This window comes from Amblyomma mixtum, chromosome 9 (genome assembly GCF_055824585.1).
Source record: "Amblyomma mixtum isolate Tamu chromosome 9, ASM5582458v1, whole genome shotgun sequence".
In the NCBI taxonomy this organism is placed as follows: Eukaryota; Metazoa; Arthropoda; class Arachnida; order Ixodida; family Ixodidae; genus Amblyomma; species Amblyomma mixtum.
In genome coordinates this window covers 89,272,942-89,297,584 of record NC_143020.1, presented here as the reverse complement: position 1 = coordinate 89,297,584, position 24,643 = coordinate 89,272,942, and the positions used below count along the sequence as shown (strand labels likewise).

The 24,643-nt window shown below is 47.5% G+C and overlaps 1 protein-coding gene across 1 annotated transcript in view; it reads right to left on the bottom strand.

Moving 5' to 3' along the window:
• Positions 1–24,625, bottom strand: part of TrpRS (Tryptophanyl-tRNA synthetase) — a 29,331-nt gene extending 4,706 nt beyond the window's left edge. Inside the window, exons 1-7 of the mRNA XM_089560777.1 lie at positions 24,396–24,625; positions 24,014–24,122; positions 22,104–22,223; positions 18,137–18,319; positions 14,096–14,309; positions 10,188–10,361; positions 16–156 (exon numbers count right to left, since the gene is read on the bottom strand). Of these exons, the coding sequence (XP_089416903.1) occupies positions 16–156; positions 10,188–10,361; positions 14,096–14,309; positions 18,137–18,319; positions 22,104–22,223; positions 24,014–24,122; positions 24,396–24,540 (1,086 nt within the window). The 5' untranslated portion in view covers positions 24,541–24,625. The remainder of the gene's footprint in view (positions 1–15; positions 157–10,187; positions 10,362–14,095; positions 14,310–18,136; positions 18,320–22,103; positions 22,224–24,013; positions 24,123–24,395) is intronic.
• Positions 24,626–24,643: the final 18 nt, after the last annotated feature.

Below are 24,643 nucleotides of genomic sequence, written 5' to 3'. Positions count from 1 at the left end.
CAGAGCTCCACGTACCTTGCGTATCTGCTCCAGCCTCTCATCGTCGTCGAGGAAGAAGCGGAGGTACTGGTACGATATGTCCACATCACAGTTGCCCCCCTTCTCCTTGTGCTCCTCAACGGTTGCACCGCCTCCAGAGAAGGCATACTTGTTGATCTGCACAGAGACCGAGAGAAGAAGAAGAAGAGACAGCTGTGCTTGTAGATGCACTGAATAGCATATACGACAGTTGCATTGCAATTTCCAGAGCAACTAACAAAGTTCAGCAAGTCAAACTAGGCCAGTGGTACAAAACCTGGCCACAATTCCTTGTGGGGTACACAGGTTGCCTCGATTCAATGTGAACACCAAAAACAAAAATACAGTGGACGCCCAATAAACGAAACTCGCTTAAATGAAACTTACGGATAAACGGAATTAAGTGGGGTTATTTGGTTGGTTTCCTATGTCTGCAGTAGAAAAATTGTTCGGTTAATTGAAACACTACTTCCTTGTTATCCTCGGTTAAACGGCACAAAAGCTAAACATTTGGAATCCGCGAAGGCATATTTGTGCTCTCGCATGGAACGGTAGTCTCACAACCATGAACAAATCCTTTGTAGCCAACGCTATAGCCGGGACAAGCCAATCCAGTAGTCATTTGTGAGCACTTCGATTTTGTTGCTGTAGCTCTGCGTTAGGCCTACGGGCGATCGGCGTCTCAGCATAACGGAAAGCGTGAAGAAACGGCCGCACAAAGCACTCTCGCTTGAGAAAAAATTGCAAGTTTTGCAGGCGCTTGAGCGAAGCGGTCTATCTCAGACAGAGGTAGCGAAGAAGTTTGATATTCCGAAGTCGACGCTGTCGCAGATCTTGAAGAACAAGGCCACGATTCAAGGGGCTGTCAAGAGTGGGACCTTCGCCTCAAACCGAATGCGGATGAGGACAACGCCGTATGAAGAGCTAGAAAAAGTTCTTTTTCTCTGGTTTAAGCGTGTGCGGAGTGCTAACTTCTCGATAAGCGGTCCCATTTTAGAACAGAAAGCGCGGGAGATAGCCCTGCAAATGGGCGTTGAAAATTTCAGCGTGAGTGATGGATGGCTGAGCAGATTCAAAAAGCGCCACGGCCTCATCTTCAAGACCATCTCAGGTGAGAGCGCTGCAGTGAACAGAGATGTCTGCACCGACTGGCAACAGGGGCGACTGCAGGAGATTTTAAGCAGTTATGAGCAGCGAGACATCTTTAACGTCGATGAGATGGGACTGTTTTATAAGGCGCTTCCGTCGAAGACTCTCGCCTACAAAGGCGAAGCCTGCACAGGTGGGAAGCGCAGTAAGGAGCGCATTACCGTACTGGTGGGCGCGAACATGGCCGGTAGTGAAAAGTTAAAGCTGCTGGTGATCGGCAAGTCGAGGCACCCACGTTGCTTCAAGGGCATTCGAGGTCTGCCTGTGACGTACAACGCGAATGGAAGAGCGTGGATGACGATGGCCATCTTTGAAAACTGGCTGCGAGAGGAAGACTCGAAGTTCACCAAGCAGGGCAGAAAAGTTGTTTTTATCGTGGATAATTGCCCTGCCCACGGTCAGGTGGAAGGACTGAAGTCCATCAGGCTCGAATTTCTGCCTGCGAATGCAACGGCTGTAATCCAGCCAATGGATCAAGGAGTTATCCAAAACCTCAAGGTACTCTACCGCCGCCAGCTGCTCCACCGCATGCTGCTTTGTGCCGACAGCGGGAAGGATTGTGCCATCGACTTGTTGTCGGCCATACACATTTTGGCCCACGCCTGGGAACAAGTGAAAGCAACAACTGTGCAGAGGTGCTTCCACCATGCAGGTTTTGAAGCACAGGAACCCGTTCCACAAGATGAGGCAAGTGCTGCCAATACTGAAGATGAGGCTGACACCATATTCAGCCAAGTGGTGCCATCTGCCTCTTTCTCGCGACAGGACTACGTGGCAGCCGATGAAAATTTGAGCACATGTCGGGAGGAAAGTCTCGAGGAGATGATTGCCGAGGTGCAAGCCGAGGACCAATCCTCCTCCAGTGATGAGTGCGAAAACTCTGTGCCCAGCGCAGTGCCAGACAGTGCTGCTAGAGATGCAGTGGCACTTTTGCAGCACTACTTCGAGCGTGAAGGCTGTACCGACTTTCTTCGCAGCCTTTCAAGCATGCACAGTCACTTAGTGAAAAAAACAACTCCAAAATGTCAAGCAAACCACCATTGATTCTTTTTTTTCTTTGCGCCCACATCAGTAAGGGCTGGTGCAGATTAATTAAAGGTTTGCTTTGTGAAAAATGTGTACTTTGCTTAAATGAAACTTCTGATAAATGGAACACTTTTTCAATCCCCTTCGAGTTCCGTTTAAGAGGAGTCCACAATATAAAGAGACGTAAACAAAAATTTAACCGCATTTACTTTTTCCTTTCAGCAGTGCCTGCCCCAGCCATTTTAATTTCTTTTTCTGCCCACCCAAATAATTGGCTACAAATAAAAGGGTAACTCTTTAACCCTTTCACAGCCATAGACAAGCCTAGCTCGCTTTCAGAGAGAAACCTTTTTTTCTTTATTGGTATTGAATATGCATGCCTCATCGAATATATATTGGTGCTTCTAACAAACTTGACATGTTGAACAACTTCGTGATTGCCACTGTATGTAAGTATTCTGGCAAGCGCATATACCAGCCAAACTTCGGAGTGCCAGCAGTGAAAGCAGTGAGGCATAACCCGCGAAATGGCAGAAAGATGGCTTCATCCCGAGACTATGTCACAACTTTCAGAGGACCATGTGGAAGACAGCTGGTGTCTTATTCTTCAAGCGAATATGAGAGATCCTATGAGAGCAAGCAGTTATAATGACAACAATGACCAAGACCCATCACATAATGTGTCAAGTGGCGGCAAACAGAGCTGCTTTGATGCCACCACGGTTCACACTGAAGGCATCACCTCCATCAGTCCATTGCTAGCACCGTAGCCGACTGATATTTCGGACTCCAATAATTCGGACTAGCGCGATATTTCGGACTTCGCTGAGGAACCATCGCGCACCTCGTAGGAATGTGTACATTTTCACGACCGATATTTCGGACTTTGTGGAGTCTAAAAGTTCAAATTTTCGGACTAAAATAGGCGCCAACAATATTGTGATGATCGGTTTTCAACCGGAAGTTCGTTATTTCGGCCTAATATAGACGCGAGCGGGCATCGCTGTCACAACCAACCCGTTTGCCGCCACCGCGAAAGGCGCCATCTTGGATTTAAACGGAATCAGACTGGCTTGGATAGGCTTGGCTATTTGTTCTCCACCCTTGCTATTCGAGATAGGATGCTCTCCATTGCCATTGAGATGCCCTACAAAGGGCGCGCGATCGCATGGAAAATGAACGGTATAGCGGAACACCCCCCCCCGCGGTGCGCGGAGAGGGGGGGGGGGGGGTCGGAGGCGCCCACTTCTGCTCGTGTCTTCCCGTGGGTTACCCATCGGTTAGCTCGGTCTTTGCGAACGTCATTGCCTCATGCAAACTGACTTTTCTTGCTTCGTGCAGTGAGTTCATTCATTCGCCGCAAGACCGCGGCCGTGTCGCACTATCTGGTATCATGATGTGATAGGGTGCCGACATGAAAGCATGGCTATGACTCAGACAGAGTCTAATATTATCGCATGTAGGCCGAACATGGGGAGCGGTGATTTTCGCGATTTTGAAAGCTGTTTTCTCGCAGAATTGTTATTTTTTTAAGTTCACGGATTTTTCGGACTGTTTGATTATTTGGACCATTTTCCGGGTCCCGCCGAGTCCGAAAAATCGGTCGGCGACTGTATATGGTCCAATCCATAGGCAGAAAATACCCAACACGAGTTGGGCACTGCTTGAAGAGGGTCAGCTTCGGAAGTGGAAAGAACATCAAGAAGGCAGCATAGGTATGATGCAGGTCGAGTTGGTATGCAAATATAGTTCTGTCTTCATCGTCCTGGTATGACTTCCTGCCAGCACATTTCCCTCAACATTTCAGGGACATTTCTGCAATGACTATACCACTCTGTGGCTCCCCAACGAGGTGATACAGTGTTCCTGGTATGACCAATAAAGCTTTATCATATCGCAGTAAAGCAGCCTTTGCCCTGTTTTCCAAGCTTTGGGAGGCATGGTTCATAGTTTCGCACCCTAAAAGTCACGGACAATATCGAAACTGTTTCTAGTCTGAACTGTCGGCCATTAAAGGCTTAATAAATGATCTACAGGGCAAACTATGAAATGCACGCAGCAATGAGTACCTGTGGTCTGATGCACGCGTTAAACAACGCATCCTATCTTTCCATGGCTTGTTTCACTAGACTACCCAGAGCTTTGTGTTAGAATGGCTTTGTCAGCTGAGTTTTGTGACCGAGATTTCACACACAATGCAGGAATATACAAAATAGCAGCTTTCTTTTATTAATATTTGAACCACATCATGCTGCCTATTGTATTTGTCACTGTATTTTACTGTCGGGAATCAGTCACAATCGATGGTAGCCCACAAGAAGTCAATAATAGCGCTGAGCAAGTTACAAAACAAATGCAAGTTACTGATGTCCTAGTCGAAATCATAGAGATGAAATGGTCATGGCCACAGAATATAATGCAAAGGCAAGATAACCGATGGTCCGTAAAGGTAACAAAGTGTATTCCGAGGGACGCGAGACACAGAATGGAGCAGCAGAGAGTCAGGCAGGTGGATGAAATTACGAGGTTTGCAAGGATAAGGTTCCCGTAGCTGCCACAGGATAAGGTTGATCGCAGGGATACGGGAGAGGACTTTGTCCTGCAGCGGACGTAGCCACACTGCTGCTGATGCTGAGAGACAGTTCTTATCAGTGACACTTTTCCCAAGAGCAGCCTTGAATGCCAGAGTACGCCTTGTAGTTTTTGCTCTGGTGCCATTAACAGACATTTTAGCATAGCACACGAAGAAATTTCAAAGCGTACGCTACAAATATAGTACAGTTTGCAGTGCAAATGCGCGAAACTCTAAATGTACACTCGCGTGGTGTACACTATTTTTTGTTTATGGTTTTATGGTTTATGGGGCTTTAAGGTCCCAAAGCGACTCAGGCTATGAGGGACGCCGTAGTGAAGGGCTCCGGAAATTTCGACCACCTGGGGTTCTTTAACATGCACTGACATCGCACAGCACACGGGCCTCTAGAATTTTGCCTCCATCGAAATTCAGCCGCCGCGGCCGGGTACACTATTTTTTAAGTTTAATGCAAGTGGCTTGTGTGCACATAAGGAGATACAGTTCTCAACAAGGCAATACAAGCTCTTCACTTCAAAGTGAATTCATCATTGTCACTACGTTTTACAGTATGTCCAGTGTCTATAAACAGCGAACAGGTATTCTGCTTATGTCGCCTATAACAAAATGGGTGACCGGTAAATCTGCCCATTTTTGATTAAGTCTGATGATTTCATGCAGCTCCTAAGTCTAGTGAGAGACTCTCCAGAAGAAAGGTCTCAGCGTTTCACCGGAAAAGTGCGCGCTAGTGGCATTTACACGTAAATGTATGACTCCATATCCGGTACGCATCGACGGTCAAGTCATTTCTTACAGCAAATCTCATCGTTTCCTAGGAATCCTGATCGACCGCAATTTATCATGGAGCCCGCATTGCACTCTACTGAAAAAAAAGCTAACATCTATCGCTCATTTACTTCGATATCTGGGAGGAAAATCATGGGGCTCGTCGGTCCAGTCAATGCTGGAGTTGTACAGAGCTCTATTTGTGGGATGCTTGCGGTACAGTACACCTGTACAGTAAAAGCTCGTTAATTCGACACTGACGGGACCGCGAAAAATTGTCGAATTATCCGAATGTCGAATTATCGAATGAACAACAAAAAACAATGTTTGCCGCAACAGGACGTACAGTGAAACCTCGATTATACGACGTTCAGGGGACCGCGCGAAACCGTCGTATAATCCGGGTGTCGTATAATCGAAAATCAAGCGTGATATTTTTTAACGTCTGAACTTCGTCATCTTTTTTTTTTTTTTTTTTCGGAACACAAATGCAGCACATTTTTGCTGGCAGAGGGCTAGTCTTCAACAAACAAGATAAAATGGCCATTGAGGCTGCCGTGAGCAGCGGGGCAGCGGCTCCCGCAGTTTTCTTGATAGGTGGAAAGATTAAGGCGCACCGGTTATCGACTGGCTAAAGTGTGCCTACCATATTTACTCGATTCTAAGCACCCCCTTTTTTTCACGATCGCGATGCACAAAGTGAGAGGGGGTGCTTAGATTCGAAAAATCTAAACTGCCCCCCCCCCCCCCCCCCCCCCCGGGCCCCTCTTTTCGCGGCGAAATCTCGATGAAACGGGCGCGAGAAAAAACATTTTATTTAGGAAACATTCAAAAGAAAAATAGCTGCAGACAGTTCTGTGCCGCCATCTGTCTTGTAGTGTCGGAACGCAGCAACACAAAAAGCGCCGTGGACGCCGCTGTCCTCGCTTCGGCGAGCGCGGCCTCGCCCGCTTATCTGTTTTTTCGGCAGCGTCCGCTCCGGCGGACGCATTTGTTGCTGTTGCTGCGACGGGCGTCTTATCTTTTCTCTTTATCTTTCCTCTGATCTTTCAACTCTCCCCTATCTGCACTTGGCAGCGGTGGTGGCTTAGCTCGAGCCAGTAGGCAGGCCTGTGCAATTTCCTTTTCATCCTTCTCTCAGTCACAACAACAACAACAACGCGCAGGCGGCGCCTCCTCGGGACTCCGACTGCACAGGCTCGACGAAAAAGAGAGCAAGTGCACTTGGCGGCCTCGGGAACGCTCTCTTCCGCGCAAAAAAGGGGGTGCTTAGATTCGCATGCAGTTTTTTTTTTTTTCAGAAATTTTTTTACGAAATTAGGGGGGAGGGGGGGGGGGGTGCTTAGAATCGCGAAAATACGGTACATCCCGGCCTGCGTTTGCTGACGACCTTTTTTGACGGACGGTACGAGCCAGACGTCGTCGTACGAAGCGGGGCCCTTCTAAAATTTGCGTCGTATAACCGAGGTTTTTAATGCATTGTCTCTATGGGGGTTCTGCCGGGACCGCACAAATTCGTCGTAAAATGCGGGTCGTCGCATGACCGGGGGACGTATGATCGAGGTTCCACTGTATACCTTTATTTGGCAAGGAAATCTGTAATCACCGTCCGCTTTTTCGAGCGAATTTGAGCGACTACGATAGCTCTAACAGCTGCCAGGTGCTCCGTGGCACACGCGTCAGGGATTTGTTCACAGAAGTCCTCCCGCATGGACAAGGCTTCTGCGGCTTCTTTCACCGTGCACTTCGGCATTTGGGGCAACTGCTCACAATCGTAAATCGTCGTCGTCGTTGTCAGCGCCTGTCACTTCAATTATTTCATCCTCGGTCAGCTGACAGGACACGAAGGCGAGGCGCGCAGGCCCTGCGCGCTACCCACCGGAAAGCAGCGCGGCGCGGGGAGGAGGTGAAGGGAGCACCGCTCCCCGCTTATCTGTTTTTTCAACCAGCGGCGCAGGGACAACGCTGGGACACCCGTCTTATCTTTCCTCTGATCTTTTAACTCTCCTCTTATCTGCACGGGACTGTGGACGGGTGTCTTATCTTTTCTCTATCTTTTTCTCTGATCTTTTAACTCTCCTCTATCTGCACATGGCAGTGGTGGTGGCTGAGCCAGTAGGCAATCCCTTGCGATTTCCTTTCACCCTTCTCTCAGTCGCAACAAAACAGCAACAACAAGTAGCGCAGTAAACACGCTGACAAAGCGGGCATCTACCAAAAAAGGCGCCGTAAATAACCGCGATAGCGACTGCTGCGACACAACAAAGCACAAAAAAAAAAAAAGACGCCAGCCGCTTCCGCCGCCGCTAACTCACTCGCTTTCTAACTCGCTTTCTCGGATGGATGGATGGATGGATGGATGGATGGATGATAATATGACCATACGGATGGCCTATCAGCCGTACAGTAGCGCCGCTCATGGCAGTGTTTTTTTTCTTTTTGCTCTCGGCCCACCGGCTTGGCGGGCTGCGGAGTGAAGTCGAATTAACCGACGCAAGGCAGAATTTGTTCGAATTAACGAGAGTTTCGCCCCCTAGACTCCTATGTATAATTGTAGGGACCTCGCGCGCGCGTCGAATTATCCGATTTGCCGAATTAACGGGGGTCGAATTAACGAGCTTTCACTGTACTCTCAAACACGTGCAAAACTAACATGCGTGCCCTCCAATCAGTGCAGGGTCAGGCCCTTCGCACATGCCTAGGTCTCCCTCGGAGCGCATCAACACTGGGTAGCATTGCACTCGCCAAAGACCACCCGATCTCTACTTATATTGTCCTAGACCGCTTGCGAATGCACATACGTCATATCTCAAGGATTCCACAGCATCACCTTGCGCCCTTGCCACTGCAGAGACCACATTCTGCATTTGCGAAGGTGATAACGACGCAACAGTCGTCGATCCCACAACAGTTCACCCCGGCAGCACTACCTCCCTCTCCTCTGTGGTGTACGCGGCTCCCATGTGTGCGCCTTGCTATTCCGGGGATAGCGAAGAAGTCAAATTTATCGACGCCAGCCATTAAGCAACTGACACTGTCCATGCTCCACTTCGAATACTGGGACCGTACTCACGTCTATACGGATGGATCAGTAACCTCTACTAGTTCTGCTTGCGCTGTGGTCGTTCCTGCGCGACAGACTCAAATTCACCAACAAATTTCGCATCGGACTACCTCTACTGGAGCAGAGTTGGCCGCACTTCTTGCGGCGGTACAGTATATCTCACAACAATCACCTCAAAAATGGGCTGTTTTCTGTGATTCAAAAGCTGCCCTACAATGTCTTCAATCTGCCTTGAGACATAGCGACCATGAGCAACTTATAGCGGAGATACGATATCTGCATCACCAGGCAATCGAACAAGACCATGAAATCATCTTCCAGTGGGTACCAGGCCATAGAGGCATTGTTGGTAACGCCTTAGCTGACGATGTTGCTCGATCGGCTCACGAGACATCCAACACTGTCCGCATACCACTGACAAGAGCTGACGCAGCAAGGCACCTTCAACTGCTCGCCCGAAACCTGACTGTAACATCGTGGTCTGCCCCTGGAGGTCGGACACCCCGCTCGCATCACTTCAACCTCTTGCTCCAACATCATATACCATTCGGCCTCCCCCGCAGTGATACTACGCTGTTGTGCCGCCTGTGGCTGGGAGTGGCGTTCACAAACGCCTATTCCCATCTCATCTCAATGGCTGACTCTCCTGCGTGTGGCCAGTGTGGTTGTGACGAGACGATCAGCCACCTCCTCTGTGACTGCCCTCGTTTTGAGCGAGAGCGCGGTTGCCTAGTTGCTTCTCTGCTCCGCTTGGACTCGCGTCCTTTAACAGAGTCTAACGTTCTGGGGCCTTGGACGCAACCTTCCAGACAACGGAAAGCAGTGAAAGCGCTCCTGAATTTCCTAAGGGACTCGGGGTTGCATTCCCGCCTATAATCTAAGTTTTCTGTGCGCGCCCTCTGTCCCTGTGACATAGTGGTCGATGGACACTTGACAGACTCATTTCTTTGCCGCTCTTTTTCCTTTTTTCCCCTTTGTTCCCCTCCCCAAGTGTAGGGTAACCAATTGGGCATCGCCTGGTTAACCTCCCTGCCTTTCCGTCCTTTTCTCTCTCTCTCTCTCTGGTTTGTTGATGAAATAGTTAGCCATGGCACCATTATGTCTGCAGTTATCGTGGCGTTGGAGCTTGCGTAAGCCGAACTGTATAAAGAGCATGGACGTGACAGATGGCACAACGTCCCACAAAATTCTTGCGTTTAGTGTAAGTAAACATGCACGCACGATTATAAAACTCTCTAAAATAGCCACCAAGTGGAGACATGAGCCATAGACCAGGGTCACGTGACCACCACCCAGGGTCACGTGACCCCCCCCCGTCACATGACCACCAACCAGGGTCGCGTGACCCCCCCAGTCACATGACCACCACCCAGGGTCACGTGACCCCCCAGTCACATGACCACCAACCAGGGTCACGTGACCACCACCCAGGGTCACGTGACCCCCCAGTCACATGACCACCAACCAGGGTCACATGACCACCAACCAGGGTCACATGACCACCGGCCAGAGTCACATGACCACCGAACGAGGGTCAGGTGACCGCAGACCAGCATGTTCTTATTGGCCCACCTTGTTCTTGATCTGGGCAGGTGTGTCCGTGAGGAAGATGGATGAGTTTGGGTCGCTGGCGCTCATCTTGCTCTGGGCCCCCTGCAGCGCTGGGAAGAACACCGAGTGCAGCAGGGCAGGCTTGGGGAAGCCCAGCTTGGGCGCCACGTCCCGGGTCATCCGGAAGTATGGGTCCTGCTCTCCATATGGACAAAGAGGACGACGAACAACAAGGAGAGTCACGAGGCAGGATTAAAGGGACCATGAAAAGCATTTAGTGACGTTGAAGAAAAGCGCACGCGCGATCATAATTCCATCACGCATCGCCACACCGCAAAGATATTTAGGCTATCTTCATTAGCACCAAGGATATCACTGATTAAAAAAGATGTTCTTCCTCCTTTTCCCCCTAAACTCATACACAAAAATAAAGAAAACAGGTCCAGACTGCAAACCTGCCGCATCCCATCCCATCCATGTCACTTGGGCATACCCAAAGAGAAGGATCGCTCAGATTAGGCATTCACGTCATCGCGTTACGGGTGGCCAGATATCAAAATAAACACAGCCACGGAATTCGGGGCTGGGCATAGCTGTGGGCAAGATGAAACAACTATGGCAATGGATAATGGTCTGTACAGACAGTGAGGCAGTGAGCTGTTGTAATGTGACTAGGTGATTGGCCGAATGATGTGGTCTCGGCCGTGGACCATTGACACAGACGTCCGCCGAGCATCAGCGTCAGTGCAGTGTGGCAAAGCTAAATACAGCACAGAAGCTGAGTTCGCACATGCAATCCGGTGACTGAGACTGGCAGAAGCGAGCAGCTTCGTTTGAAAATTCGGTGTCATCTGTCACTCACCGGGCTTTCCACAGCACATCACCGTACCAACTAAGTTTGTCGGCATTTCAAAAAGCATTGGTATGCACAGCATGTGTATGAGAGCAAACGACGCAGCAGTCTCTGTGTCACTATTTTTGGGGCCCACGTCACCAGGGTTGCTGCTCTTCCCTGGGCATGATGTCATAGCACAGCCTGGCGCTCAGAAACTGAAGCCGAAATCGCTCAATACAAATAATGCAACAATAAACCCGCATTTATACCCGCATAATGAAACCACCCCCCACTTTGGTCATATAGAATTTATTTTTTTCAACCTCGCGTAAAAGCGCGCACCTCACATTCCAGGCCAGCGTTCACTACGTTCATGTTATCTCGCCGCAAATGATCGGCGCCGTCAACTACATCACAAAATTGGCGGATCGTGCTGTGATAAAGCAAACACCTTTTGAAACAAGCGACGGTAAACATCAGCGGCACGAACAGGGGTGACACAACTTGTTGACGTCGCACTTTAGTCAATGTATGGACTAACGGACGGGCAAGAGGACGGTCGGGCAGGCGAGCGGGCAGGAGGATGGATGGACAGGAAAGAGGGCGTGCGGGCGTGCGCGCATGCGTGCGGATGGACTGGTGGATGGACGGACAGATAGACGTATGGTAGTACCACATTACAACTAACAAAAAGCTCTCTACTTTTTTTCCCACATAAGGAACCATCCCCTCAAACTGATGAGCTTTTCTGGAAAAAAAAGTGGCTCCATTACACAAGTAAATACAGTATTTACCAACACATTTACCACATTTACACATTTACCAACACAGTTCCCACTTCAAGTTATTGATAAATTTGCTCTCGCCCTACCATAAGCTTGCCGTCCCGGTTAGCTCAAATGGTAGAGCGACTGCTCCAATGAAGCGGTGGTCCCGGGTTCGAACCCCAGACCAGGACGAATTTTTCTTTAACTATGACGTTTCTGAGAAAGCTGTACAGTAAAAGCTTATTAATTCGACACTGACGGAACCGCGAAAAATTGTCGAATTATCCGAATGTCAAAATATCGAATGAACAACAAAAAACAATGTTTGCCGCAACAGGCCATACCTTTATTTGTCAAAGAAATCTGTTATTGTCGTCTGCTTTTTCGAGCGAATTTGAGCAACTACGATAGCTCTAACAGCTGCCAGGTGCTCTGCGGCACACGCACCGTGAGGGATTTGTTCACAGAAGTCCTGCACTTCAGCATTTGGGGCAACTGCTTACAATCGTCACCTTCTGCCGAATCGTCGTTGGCAGCGCCTGTCACTTCTTCAATTATTTCATCCTCAATCAGCTGACATAACACAAAGACGAGGCGCGGAGGCACTGCGCGCTACCCACTCGAAAGCAGTGCAGTAAACACGCTGGCAAAGCGCGCAATCACCAAAAAAGGCGCCGCCTTACAGTTAAATAACCGCGATCGTAGCAGCAAGAACACGCGGAAACGACGACACACGCCAAAACAAGACTTGCTGTCGATAGGGTTAAGTGGACGACACCAACACGACTGCTGCGACAAAACATAGCACAAAGAAAGACGCCGGCCGCTTCGGCCGCTGCTAACCTTGCTTCCCTCGCCCTCTCTCACGCCGCTGATGACGATGACCATATGGCTGGCCTATCAGCTGTACAGTAGCGCCGCTCGCGGCAGTGTTTTTCTTTTTGCTCTCGGCGCACCGGCTTGGCGGGCTGCGGAGTGAAGTCGAATTAACCGACGCACGGCAAAATTTGTTCGAATTAACGAGAGTTTCGCCCCATAGACTCCTATGTATAATTGTAGGGACCTCACGTGTGCGTCGAATTATCCAATTTTCCGAATTAACGGGGGTCAAATTAACGAGCTTTCACTGTATAGCTTTACTTTGTAGGCGTATGTCTGCGCTCGGGTGGATGTCAATGAGTAATTACTCCCTTATTACAAATCTACTCCACCTTGGAGGATTCCCCTAAACATTTGACCAACATATATATACGAATCCCGGAGTGAGTACCATGCACCCTAGAGCAACACGCAACACCTGAAACAAAGAATGCCCAAACCAAAATTTGGTGTCTCAACCTCTTTAAAGGGTCAGTCTACTCACCGAGATGAGTGTATAAATAATGGCATATTCTGGTAGTTGGCACCCTCTAACATCAATAACGAGGGAACTGCTCCCGGTTTCGGCAGGAATTTATATTTTATTTCGACGTTGAAAGTCGCGTAAAAATGCATGGTGGCGACCCCGAACGTTCATTTTGTTCAAGAGGGTGGTAGTCTTTTTTTGTAGAAGCGTAAGTGAATATACTACATACCATTTGTATGCGACAATGACAGAGAAACGCACGTTTAGTTCTAGTAAACTGTAGAAGGCGTACCGCTCGCTTTTTCTGTGAATCACATGAATATTTATAGCTACATGTACGCAAAACCCAGGCACATTCTCACTTTTAGTTCAGCGTATGCTAGCAGAGACGCAAAAATAAACTCAGCCTATAGTGGTGCCATCTGGCTGTCAGGACGGGAACCATTGCTGTTAACAAACCGACTCTCCAAATAGGCCTAGGAGTGCCAGAATCGTCACTCTAATTATTAAAATAAAGCAAATTTATCTCTTATATGCTTTCTTATAGGAGAGATGGAGATGAAGCGAAAGACCGGCGCCCCATTTATGGCCAGTGAACGCTCTGAAAAAGGCAGCAACAACGAGAATTCAGTCCGGAGCGAGAGGTCCGGCTTCGACGGGCGCCGCCATGTTTGTCGCCGTGCGGCGGAAATCCAGATGGTTGCCAGATGAGACTACCATCTCATACAGATGTGTTCCCACATCAATAAATTCCATTTTAAAATGTTCTACTGCACTTGTTGGCACCAAAGCTGGCTAAACGGTAATTTGAGTGAAGAGCTATCGGTTGCCGCAAAGAAAATATGGCCGATAAAATTCAGTAGACTGACCCTTTAACTGTTTAGCTCGGTCTATACTGGCTCAGAACACAAATGCCGCTCCTCCGTTCAGTAAACCCTGTCGGGGATTGGGCTGTGTCACAGGAATTAGTGAAGACGCGCACCTGGTCGATTCCACAAGGGATGAGGCAGGGGACGCGGCTCCTCTCCCCAAAGATGAAGGGAAAAGAAGAACTGAGTGACGGAGCAGCCTGGACTGCCGGGAAGCTGATCTTGCCGATGGAGTCGCTGTCGCCAAAGCCAAAGATGCCCTTGACCTGGTTGAAGGTGACGCTGCGGCGGATCCTCACCATGTTCTTGTAGAACGCGGGACAGCTCCTAGGAGGTCATCCAGAAGGGAACAACGACTGCCTTCACACAGAACCAATAATATTCAAGCAATCTATTGCCTACGCTAACATACGACACACGTGGCCCAAGCTAGTCACAACAAAAGCATAAAGCATTATCAGGCAGCTGTAATGAGCAAAAAAGAAAAACAGGAATCATAACTGCTCGGAACAAAAACACAACTCAAGTGAACAATTTGTACCCAAGGACACAATGATGAGGAAAGTACAGAATAAAAGTTCACAAAAGGTAAACAAATTGGGAAAGGGGGGAAGGGGGGGTTAGGGCTTGTAATGAAGAACAACTTGCAACTAAGCTTGAAGTTACCCCCAAGTTTCGCATTAATAGGCAATGTATTCTAAACTTCTATGCTGGAAAACTAAACCAAGTGTTAGCTGTACACATTACGACAGGCTGGCAGGTTGAAATTGCCACAGTGCATAAGTGCGACGGGCCAAATCATTCAAAAACAGTGATGATGACCTAAAAAGCAAGCCGAACCTGCCAACAGGCGATACGAGTAGAACGGCAGCAGCAGTTTCCTGCTACGACGCCTTCTCAGCAGTGCACAAGTGCAATGAGGCAAAGCACCCGAAAACCAACCACTGTGATAAGAAAGAGGCTCCGGCTATGTTAAAGGTGCACTGAAGAGGAATCTAAACTCGTCTTTTTGCCGCGGGAACTTGATCTACACGTTTCGAGCATTCTTAGAAACTGCGACTTATTGCCCTGTGTGGCCAATTTCCCTAATTAAATCGAATTAACGCCCGGCTCCCGCCTTTTTTTTTTAATTCTGCCTCGTACGGTAGGCGGAGTCGACCAACGCGGGGAGTGCCTTTCAGCCAGCTCCGTGGAGGCTTTGCTTTCGCTTCATTTTGTTTCTTAGGTTTCCGCGAATAAATAGTTCCATTTGCAGATAATATAACCGCAAAATAAGCCCGCAGAAATAAAAATACGCGCAGACTATTTGCTTCTATGGACTACTACGTATTACTCCGCCAATGGCAGAGCGGCAAGCCGCCACGGGACTGGGTGAAAGGCGCTCCACGCGTTGGTCGACTCCGCCCACCGTACGAGGCAGAATTAAAAAAAAAAGGCGGGAGCCGCGCGTTAATTCGATTTAATTAGGGAAATCGGCCACACAGGGCAATAAATCGAAGTTTCTAAGAATGCTCGGAACGTGTAGATTCAGTTCCCGCGGCAAAACGACGAGTTCAGATTCTTCTTCAGTGCACCTTTAAGCTCACTGTTACTGTGAACGTAATTGGACTAGATAAGTTGCAAAGATTCATGCTAAAGACAATGCAAATGCCGATAGAGGTCAAGCACTAAAAAGCTCTTCAGGCCTTGCTCCAACAAGCGCTGACTGGCCTTCTCACATCAAAAAGTGTCAATAAATGCCTTAGTATTTCATTCTCGAGTCAGGTTTTCAAAATTTCAGTTGTTCTGGATGGTTCATTTAACAGCATAATATACTTTTTCCCGCATTTTCAAGAAAACACATCAACGAGGTTCTATTTTAAGTGGCCCTACAATTACACCAGCATTGCTCTGTGCAGTCTCTTGACAAACTGCCATGGGCGAGAGATCGTCTTTGGGATGACAATTCGTGCCACCAACTTGCAGCGGAAAATCAAATTTCACTAAGCCACCTCCTCGGAAGTTAGTAAAGCACATATGGATACAAATCAAGCCGTTAGGTCAACAAGTGAACATTACCCACAATGACGAGGTTGCGATGTCATCAGAAAATTGAAACTGAACTGAGGAAATTGAATTCTTTCTCACTAATACCTGCCCAGACCATAAGATAACACACAGACTGCCCTTAGGACTGAGCTGTCATTTATGGATGTGCACAGAATTTAAGGTAAGCTTTTTCCGCTTCTATTACGTTCATCTACATCCCCCTGGTTTTCAGTAGCTTCCTTTAGTTTTCACTAGACGTCTTTTGATTAAAGACACAACGACCATTAGACAATTTAAAACACCTTGTGCCTTAAGGGGGGACACTGGTCTTGAAAAGAAAATTTTATTAATTTAGTCATAGTTATGAAATTTTCAGGGCACATGTATTTTTGTGCACAGATTGTAGATATGTCATTTAATGTAATGTAAAACAATTCCTTGAGCACTTATGCACCTTTTATGCTAGTATTTTGCGGAGAGTTTTGAAGAAAATTTGCTGCGGGAAACTCGCTGAAATGTATGCCATTGGGTCCTCTCGACACCAAGGAGTACAATAAGGGTGAAATTATCATCCTGGCTCTCATAGAACTTGAGTAATAGGGTACTGAAGCTGCCACTTCACACACAGGAATACAGTAGAACCCAGTTCATACGTTTTTCACCGGACCGGGAAAAAAAAACGTAACAGCCGGGAAAACGCAACAGTGAGGAAAGCACCGAAAATTAATGAAAACAGTGCAGCTTTGACTTGAAACAATTTATTTCCGCAAATTGACCCTAGGACTTTAAAAAATCGAGAATGGTGGATTGCAGTTTCTTTCGCTCGCTGGAAAGAACAACGCGTTTCTCAATAGCAAAGGCCGCATTGCTGTCAGCGTCGCTTTGCGGTGCGGCCACACCGCACGCAGCAGTGCTGTGCAGTTCACGCGCTCACTGCAGTCCACGCTGAAGCGACTTTGTGCACAGCGTCAAGCACTGAAATTTTCGTAGGCTGCTCGCCGCGCTGCTCCGCGTAGGCCGCCCTGACTGCCTGTCGACTGCGTTTAGTACTTACAGCTTTTCCTCAAGGGGAAGCGCCTTCCGCTTACGCAAAGCTATCACGCCATCAAAGCACGATAAAGATGTTGTTGTGACTGAGAGAAGGATGAAAAGGAAATTGCACGGGCCTGCCGACTGACTCCAGCTGAGCCACCACCGCTGTCACTTGCAGATAGAGGAGAGTTAAAAGATAAAAAAAAAGAGTGAAAGAAAAGAAAAGACGCGCGTCCCAACAACTGCGTCCGCCGAAGCGTACGCTGGATGAGAAAAACAGATAAGCGCCCGCAGCCGCGCCTCCTCGTCACCACCTCCCACGATAAAGATTGCGGCATTCGGTGTTCACGCGAGGCAGATAGCCATCTAGTGGCGGCCTCTCCAACTCGCGTGCGGCTTCTTGCAGCCAGTTCCGTAGCCAAGCCTGGCCAAGACGCGTCAAAAATCAAAATGCCGGTTGGCGCGCATTGCCCGGGCGGGTTCGGGGAGCCCGGTTGCGACGTATCATGCGGGATCGTTTCCTCGGCTACAACGTAACAGCGGGGTTCCCAATACATTGGATCCTATGGAAGCTATGCCGGGACCCGAAGAAAACGACGTAACAGCCGGGAAAACGCAGCAGTGAGGAACGTAACAGCGGGGTTCTACTGTACACATTTTCCTTCTCAGTTCTGAAGCGACAACTTCAAAACTCTATAACTTAAGTTCTATGATAGGCGAGAAGACAATTTTACCCTTATTGTATCCCTTGGTATCAAGAGAACCCAGTGGCATACATTTCAGCGAGTTTCCCGCAGCTAATTTTCTTCAAAACTCTCCGCAAAATACTAGCATAAAAACTGCATATGTGCTCAAGGAATTGTTTTACATGAAATTAAATGACATATTTAGAATCAGCACACAAAAATACATATTCCCTGAAGATTTTGTAACTGTGACTTCATTAATAAAAATTTTTTTTTCAAGACCAGTGTCCCCCTTTAACTGTAATGAAAATGCTGGCATGTTGGTACAAGGGCTGAATCTTTTCCTCCACGGGTTCAACATTGGAGGACGAGAAAATAAATAAATAGAGGTGTTCAGCTCAGACTCACCCCACAAACTGGAAGTCAGAGAAAATGAACGTCTTGTCTGGATCAAAGCCACAGGCAATGATATCGCGCATGTTCTCATGAGCCATCTTCTCCGCCTCTTCCACGGTCATGTCTTTCCACAGGAACTTCTCGTCGTCGGTCAGCTGGATGACCAGGGGAACATCAAAGGTGTCTTGGAGCCACCTGAAAAGTTGTGCAGGATTTGGTCAATGCTGCAGGATTATAGGTGTAACAGCATTTGAATGGCTATTCTGCAGCATTTCAGGTCCGCCTGTCTCTCACCTGTCTGGTTGTACATGTCAAAAGAAAAATGAATGCCAACCAAATCATCATCATCATCAGCAGCAGCAGCCTGACTACACCCACTACAGGGCAAAGGCCTCTCCCATGTCTCTCCAATTAGCCCTGTCTCTTGCCAGCTGTGGCCACCGTATCCCCGCAAACTTCTTAATCTCATCTGCCCAACTAATTTTCTGCCGCCCCCTGCTACGTTTACCTTCTCATGGAATCCACTCTGTTACCCTTAAGGACCACCTTACCATCTTGCCTTCGCGTTACATTGGCAGTTTACCAATATCCCTTAAGAGAAATGTATACAACAGCTGTATTCTACTGGTACTCACCTATGGGGCAGAAACGTGGAGGCTAAAAAAGAGGGTTCAGCTTAAGTTAAGGACAACGCAGCGGGCTATGGAAAGGAAAATGATAGGTGTAACGTTAAGAGATCGGAAGCGGGCTGAGTGGGTGAGGGAACAAACGTGGGTTAATGAGATCCTAGTTGAAATCAAGTGGAAGAAATGGGCTTGGGCAGGGCACGTAATGTAACCGCTGGTCCTTAACGGTAACGGAGCGGATTCTAAGAGAAGGCAAACGTAGCAGGGAACGGTAGAAAGTTAGGTGGGCGGATGAGATTAAGAAATTTGCGGGGATACGGTGGCCGCAACTGGCAAAGGACAGGGTTACTTCGAGAGACATGGGAGAGGCCTTTGCCCTGCAGTGGGCGTAGTCAGGCTGATGATGATGATGATGACATGTCAAATGAAAAAGGAGCGCCAACTAAAGGTTCCTGTCAAAATGTTAGACGTTTTGGCTTCCACACAGAAGCCTTGTTCACTAGAGTGAACAAGGCTTCAGTGTGAAGCCTAGACATCTAACATTCTGACAACAGCTTTTGGTCGGCGTTACTTTTTCTTTCGACATGAGCCTACTACCTGACCAGACGAGATGTCGTGAAACCTTGGGTTTTATCTGATTATAAAGCTCTTACTCTCAATGCTTGCTAGCATCCATCCCTTCTTGCCCAATATGCACACACACATACAAAAAGGCGTGCAGAAATAGGCCATCTAAAAAATTGCTTTGTTCAGTTGATCATTACTGGCCGTATAGTGAAACACTCTGCTGTAACAAATTTCAGTATGGTAAGTAATAAAATAAGGTGGAGGTTGAAGTATGTATAGACTCAGATGCTCAAGGAACCCAGAAAGCATTCCAAGAAATTCAGTTTGAGAAGCCCTGGATTATGGCAATGACAGAGCACCAGTCATAAAGAAAGAACACCTCAATTTCTCTGCGTTCCTTAAAGGGACACTGAGGAGAGCACTATTAATATTTTTTTTATAGTAAAATCCGATAGTTCGGCATGTCATGGCTTTGTTGGCACTTGGCCGGCAGCAAAAGATGCATTCATTTCTAAGAAATTTAGATTCGAAGTTGAAAAAGTTTTTCCCGCCGCTTTGATTCAAACTTGGGATTCTCCTACGACGACACAGGACTAAGTGACGTGAAACATGACGTGCGCATGACGTACCGCAGACTCCGTGATTTCTGGCGGCCAGCAGTGCGGCCTAGCAGCAGCCGAAAAGAAAGCTACCGCCGGACGCACGTTGAAGGCATCTATCGGCTATTGTGGCCGTCGCTACCGTCGCTTCGTTTACGTTTGCACCGGCGTTTTGCCAGCGTTACGATGGATCTCGTTCTCGAAGTCGTCAACGAAGTTCTCGCAAATAGACACCTTTAGCATACCGTGTACCTTGTTACCGCTAGCGGAATACCGGGAGCCCGCCTACTGCCGGAAAACAGCTGCTGATTGGTCCCGATGCTTCAGGAGCGCGCGTAGCTGCCGGGCACGTGGCGCCATCTGGCGAGGTCAAGGACATTTGCGCATGCATTGGCTGCGCCTCAGGGATTCGTGGCTTCTCGTGTCCTAGAGTTGCTAGAACCATTGGTTCTAGCAACACTGCTTTGTCCTATGACGCCGTCACGCTTGCACTTGCGAGTTTGACCTGTGGCGGCGATACCTGTATTTTGGTGCTTGCTCTTTTCTATGTTACAAGAGCTTTGTTGTCAGTATGAGTGGCGTTTTTGTAATCAGGAGCTGGTATTCTGTCGATACAAGCCAACTTCAATTTCTCCTCAGTGTCCCTTTAAAGGTGCTGTGCACTAGAGAAGACAAGTAACCTGGATGAGGCATTTTCAGTCACACATTCCATTAGCCAAATGTGTCACCTTACCATGCAATGCCAAGAACAGTGAGTCAAGGGAAGAGGTCCAAGGCCCCTTGAAAAGCACTCAGGACAAATGCATCATGTCTTTATTCTTCATAAAATCTGATATCTGGCCCTTTTGTGATGCTGTACAAGATTTGTTCAACAGCGAAAGACGTGTTCATCGTAGAGAAATTTCGAGTCAAATTCGGAATATTTTTTCCCTCCATCGTAACTTCAGATTGTGATGTTGGCAATGACATCAACAATAATGTCATTACTCCATTCTGTACTCCACATTTTACTTTTCATTTTCCTTGCAAAATAAAGTCTACTAGTTGTTGCAATGTAAAAGTTGCCTTTGTATTTGAGTGCACAATCCATCGTTTCCTATTCTGCTCAAACAAAACAATTGCGCCCACATTACTCCAGTTTAGTTGCCAAAACTGATGGCGATGACACCTGTCCTTCATTTTTCACTCTGTCCCAGTTTATAAAAGCTCTATCTCCAGAGAAATTTGGTTTGGTTTTACGTGGTTTAACATCCCAAAGCAACTCAGGCTATGAGAGATGCCGCAGTGAAGGACTCCGTAAATTTCAACCTCCTTGGGTTCTTTAACGTGCACTGACATTGCACAGAACACGGGTGTTTAGAATTTCGCCTCCATCGAAATTCGACCGCTGCGGCCGGGATCGAACCCACGTCCGTCAGGTCAGGAGCCGAGCACCATAACCCCTGAGCCACCATAGCGGACATGCCAGTGAAATTAGCTCTTCACCCTAACAGAGCAGTGATCCATCAACCTGAGCCAATTTCAATTTCTCTTCAGAGTTCCTTCGAGAAGCGATAGATTATGAACTATCCGAGATTGCTGGCTGGAGACAGATAGTGCTTTTCTACTCTCTCATTCTTTATCACACCAGATGAATTCAGCTCTTCTCCGTGTTTGACAATGCTAACTTGTAAAAGGCTCCAGAAACTCGAACAGCTAGTATAGTTTATACCTGGACAGCAAGGCACATCATCACAAATTGCCAAACATGTCAACAGGCATGCCATAGTGCTCAAGTCATAAAAACTGATATAACTTCCAGACACTGTAAGCCTGTATATTGAAAACCAAAGCGATGCATTTTTACATGCATATCTAACCTATGAGGCATGCCATTGTGAAGCATTACGGATTACCTTTGACCACCTGCGTACACGTGCACCGAAATCTCAGAACCGAGCGCTTCGGTTTTTTTACTGCTGTCAGTAAATTAACAGCAAGCCAGATACGACTCGCCTCAATTCAAGCTCAGCCGCTGAATACCACAGCCAAGATAACATCACTGTACATGAGTGGAAGATGCAAGCACCAGACCTAAGACACCCGTCTCCAAACATCTTATCATCTTTTCTACCACTGAGACGTCTAAATGTTGACAGCAGAACCCTGTCATTCATACCCACTTTGAAGTTTGCAAACGGGACGTACTTTGTGAAGATGAATGGTATCAGGTGGCCGACGTGCATGGCGTCCGATGAGGGACCCCTCCCGGTGTACAGGTAGAATGGCTTCTTCTGCTCATAAGTGTTGAGGATCTCATTCAGTTCTCTGAAACAAAAAACAAATATTCAAGACTATACATACGTAGAAGTACTAACATAAATATGTTTATTTACCATGTATAAATACATGAAAACACTGAAAAAAGCTGCCACACCTGTAAACCTAACAAAGGCTGGACCGCAAACTGAAACTTGGTTTACACACAAACACACAAAGTGAAAAGACATTGGTTTCCAGGGTGTGTAGGTGTAAGAAGAAATATATAGAAAAAAAAAGTTTAGTTAGTTTAGTTTAGTTTATGGGGTTTAACGTCCCAAAGCGACTCAGGCTATGAGGGACGCCGTAGTGAAGGGCTCCGGAAATTTCGACCACCTGGGGTTCTTTAACGTGCACTGCCATCGCACAGTACAAGGGCCTCTAGAATTTCTCCTCCAAAGAAATTCTTTCTTGCTATCTTTGTTTTGGGTTTGGTTTTGGTTTTGGTCAGTGGTCTCTTCGTCAACGTTAACAAGTAAATGGACAGAAAGGCTTTGGATAGAAAGGTCATACATCGACCATTGGTGCAAGAACGTGGTGGTCATTGTGTTTACGCACCATGTTAAAAAGCACTCACACCTGTACATTTGGTGATATAAGAGTCACTGGAAAGGTTTTCAGTTTTCAAAGTATCCTAACCCTTCTCCATACACTGCCAGACTTGGATACTTCATGGCTTCTGTAGCCTATGTTTCGACCAGAAAGACCATTCTCTCACAGCCACCGCGGTGGCTCAGCGGTTATGGTGCTCGGCTGCTGACCCGAAAGACGCGGGTTCGATCCCGGCCGCGGCGGCTAGAATTTCTTTGGAGGAGAAATTCTAGAGGCTCATGTACTGTGCGATGTCAGTGCACGTTAAAGAACCCCAGGTGGTCGAAATTTCCGGAGCCCTCCACTACGGCGTCTCTCATAGCCTTAGTCGCTTTGGGACGTTAAACCCCATAAACCAAACCAAACCATTCTCTCACATCCTGGAATATTTTGAAACAACTCTAAAGGCTGTTTCACGTGCAATGATTTGCACAATAAAATATGGCCTAGTTGCACAGTCGTTGCAAAGCCAATCGCAGTAGCTATTTCACATGCATGGAGAGTCTAGCGATTTCGATCGGTGCTTTACGAGCGGATTTTCATATATCAGAAAGAATTTCCTGAATATAAATATCAAACATCTTATTTTGCTTTTATTTTATTTGTATGTACTTTAAATCAAATTCTCATATATTGTGACGTAACACGGCCCCAATAACCCTACTGGTTCATGACTGGGAGTTCGCAACGATCAAACCAAATGCGCGGCAATGGGACCAACTTGTTGGAAGCCAATCGCACTGGGTCTGTGATGAAAGAACACATTTCTGTAGCAAAAAGGCTGAAATCACATTGCTCTGCGGAGACAATCATAGAGCGAGCTTGTTTAGTGCTTTAAATCGAGTGTTTTTTTTTTGGCCCTCAGAAATGCCTGAAGTTATAAAATGAATAAAACCTGCTGAGGTAAACAAGTGGTGAAAGTGCCTCCTCGGGACGTGCAGAGCAAAATATGCTTCGAGGAATAAGAAAAATAAATGAGAAAAGGTGGGCATCAAAGTCTTCCAAGTCCTTGTACAGTAAAGACGTGAACATATTGTGGAGGAAAAGGACTAGGAAGCTTACAACAGAGTTTAGAGGCAAGAACAGGGAAAAGGCAGTGACCATGAAAAATGGAAACAAAGGAATCACTGTGTATAACACTAATAAAGAGCCGGGAAGATCAAAATCTTCCCGCCAAATAAATGTGGCCACACTAAATACACACGCACCTGTGAGAAAAGAAGACTCCTCTCCGAAGAAAGTGGTGAGCCTTTTTCCCTGTAAGGGCTTCAACCCTGTCCACGAGGTCTTGCGTCACCTTGGACGAACCGAACTTCACTGAAACGAAACACGCGAGAATGACAAAATGTTTATCAAACGATGTGCACGCACGCAATACACGACGACACCGTTTTTACTTGGTTTTTGCATACAGAACAGCACACGGTGAAAGTATAGGTGGATACATCAAACGCGAACAATGAATGAAATAGTGACCGCAACGCACTTCCACGTGATCGACAGTGCTAGGCGACTATTTGCGCACGAAATCGACGTTTGACAGCTAAAACACTTTAAAATCCAGCACGAAAAACCACCAGGCCACCTCACCGATGAGCTTGTCGTAGTCAACGCCTGTCGCCGAAGCGCTAACCACGTTCCAAGGATTCACGACGTCTTCGTCGCCTCTAGCGTCAGCTTGGTCGCCGCCGTCGTTCAAAGAAAGCTGGGCCATTTCAGCCATAGACGCCGACATCGCGGCCGACAGTCGGTATGCTAATTGCACTCACGAGATTTGAGAGCGCACTTTCGGAAAGCGATCACTCGCGCGAGGAATCGTCACTCACGTCACAGCGTGC